The sequence below is a fragment of the Schistocerca serialis genome, chromosome 3 (genome assembly GCF_023864345.2).
Source record: "Schistocerca serialis cubense isolate TAMUIC-IGC-003099 chromosome 3, iqSchSeri2.2, whole genome shotgun sequence".
NCBI lineage: Eukaryota > Metazoa > Arthropoda > Insecta > Orthoptera > Acrididae > Schistocerca > Schistocerca serialis.
In genome coordinates this window covers 355,212,762-355,214,880 of record NC_064640.1, presented here as the reverse complement: position 1 = coordinate 355,214,880, position 2,119 = coordinate 355,212,762, and the positions used below count along the sequence as shown (strand labels likewise).

The 2,119-nt window shown below is 42.9% G+C and overlaps 1 protein-coding gene across 1 annotated transcript; it reads left to right on the top strand.

Annotated features, from left to right (window-relative positions):
* Positions 1 to 211: 211 nt before the first annotated feature.
* LOC126470828 (uncharacterized) lies at positions 212 to 679 on the top strand. The gene has a single exon (XM_050098843.1). It carries the CDS (start codon positions 212 to 214, stop codon positions 677 to 679), a length of 468 nt encoding a protein of 155 aa, XP_049954800.1.
* Positions 680 to 2,119: the final 1,440 nt, after the last annotated feature.

The window sequence follows — 2,119 nt, the reverse complement described above, 5'->3', positions numbered from 1 at the left end:
TCCTGAATATACCTCGACCTGAACCACTTCCTGCACGTGAACAAATGGTTCAAATGGCTCTGCGCACTATGGGACAACTTAGATCTACTTAAACCTAACTAACCTGAGGACATCACACACATCCATGCGCGAGGCAGGATTCGAACCTGCGATCGTAACGGTCACGCGGTTCCAGACTGAAGCGCCTAGAACCGCTAGTGCACGTGAACAGATGACACCATATGTTATATTGGCCTACGAAGCATTTGCTTTGCATGAGAATGTGATGAAACCATACGCAGGCGTCTATGCGAAAGGTACAAAAGAGAGAACATTCAACTATCGACTTTCAAGAGCCCGTCGGGTTATCGAAAATTGTTTTGGAATCCTGACATCCGTTTTTAGGGTCATGAGGAAACCAATGCTTCTGGACCCAGAAAAAACCAGTGTTATTGCACTGACAACTATTTACTTGCATAATTATTTGAGACAGAGCAAGAAATCTTCCAGTTTGTATGCTCCAGACGGCACAGTGGACAGATGGTACTTTAGTGGAAGGAACATGGAGATGGGAAGCACAACCAATGTCATTATGCAATTTAAAGGCAGTGCCAAGAAAAAGTTCGTCAAATGCCTGAGCTATTCGCAAAGATATAGCCGACTATTTTATCAAAAATGGACGTATACCTTGGCAAGATGAGGCAGCATGAAAGCATATACGTGTTTGTTATCACTACACCGTTGTGAAGACCACACTTTATGGCCTAATTATCTATTGTGTTAAAGTGCTAATAGAACCTGACTGTATATTATAGATAATTGTTACATAACATGTACGTACATATTCTGTGTTTATGGTACCAGTGGGAGTGTCTCGTTCCTTCAGGAATTCAGATAATGGGAAAGCAAACCAGTTACTATTGTGTCTGTCAGCCCTGAAACAATAGTGCGATGTTATAATAAATGTAAATGGGAAACTGTGTTGTTACAAACATCGTTTATGAATAATTACCTTTTCCAGTGCCCCTCGACTTTTTCATTTTCATTTTCTCCCTTCTGTAGGAAGACAACAATGATGTCATTCTTTTTTTTTTTTTGCTTCATCGATTCCACAGCCGACGCCACTCGCAACCCACTGCCAAGCATCACTTTTTTTGGTTTTCATGTGGTAATTATTGTCTTTTGGGTCCCACAGTTCCCGCCTTTGTCTATACAGCTCTATGAGGTTCTCACTTTGCTTCCGGTCCCACTCCATAACGAGGACACCTACGCGAGAACACACGACCTGTCACCGCAAATTGACGCACGCAATAAACTACCGCGCCCGCCAGCCGAAACCCCGTCTAAACTGAGCGCGCGCAAACGCGCCACTCCCTTTGATGTACCGACAACAGCCGGAAAACTGCGCGGCGCGGTTCGCCGTCCACACTGGACACGCACAGCAGTTTTGCGCAGCGCGGCGCGGCACGGCGCGCTCAGTGTAGACCCGCCTTTATACTGCAGTCAAATGCGCTGTCACTTGCGCGACAGAACGGCTGACAGGTACAGAATCTCTGCTGAGTGCCTTCTGGGCAGGAAATCAGTTTTACCAGGAATAATTTGCGCTTGGGTCGTAGTTCATGACTGATAGTCGACAATCTATTTATAATATATGTATCCATGTGCCAAAGTTATACAATTCCTTAGTTTTGAGCGAGTTTAATGACGTTGCAGGGCGCAGGGAAAACAATGTACATTGTAGCAGATATCGCAGTTCTAAATGGGTGGAGCATAAACGCATCAACTTTCGCAAGGCTCCCATTATCAGCGTCCACAAAATTCCTTTCTGTTGTTACTTAAAAGTTGTAAATGCGTTTTCTGTCACTACATAGCTAAACTGTTTTCAGTTAAAATACGTAAAAACCTCGTAACTTCATTTAACGCTCCGATAACACAAGGATCTTTTTATTGCCTGTGACTTCGTCAGAGCATCAGTCAATAACAGAACGTTTTCGATCACGCGACCAGATCTTGATACTTAATGACTTTTTGAGCTTTAATTACATAAAAGTAACAGGTATTTGGTAAGAATATTGACAGTAGATGCTATTGAAATATTATAATCTATCAGAATAACATAATTCGAACCATACTTATAACA

Coding starts and splice junctions, on each gene's coding strand:
- LOC126470828 (XM_050098843.1), top strand. CDS start 212: ATGACACCATATGTTATATTGGCCTACGAAGCATTTGCTTTGCATGAG.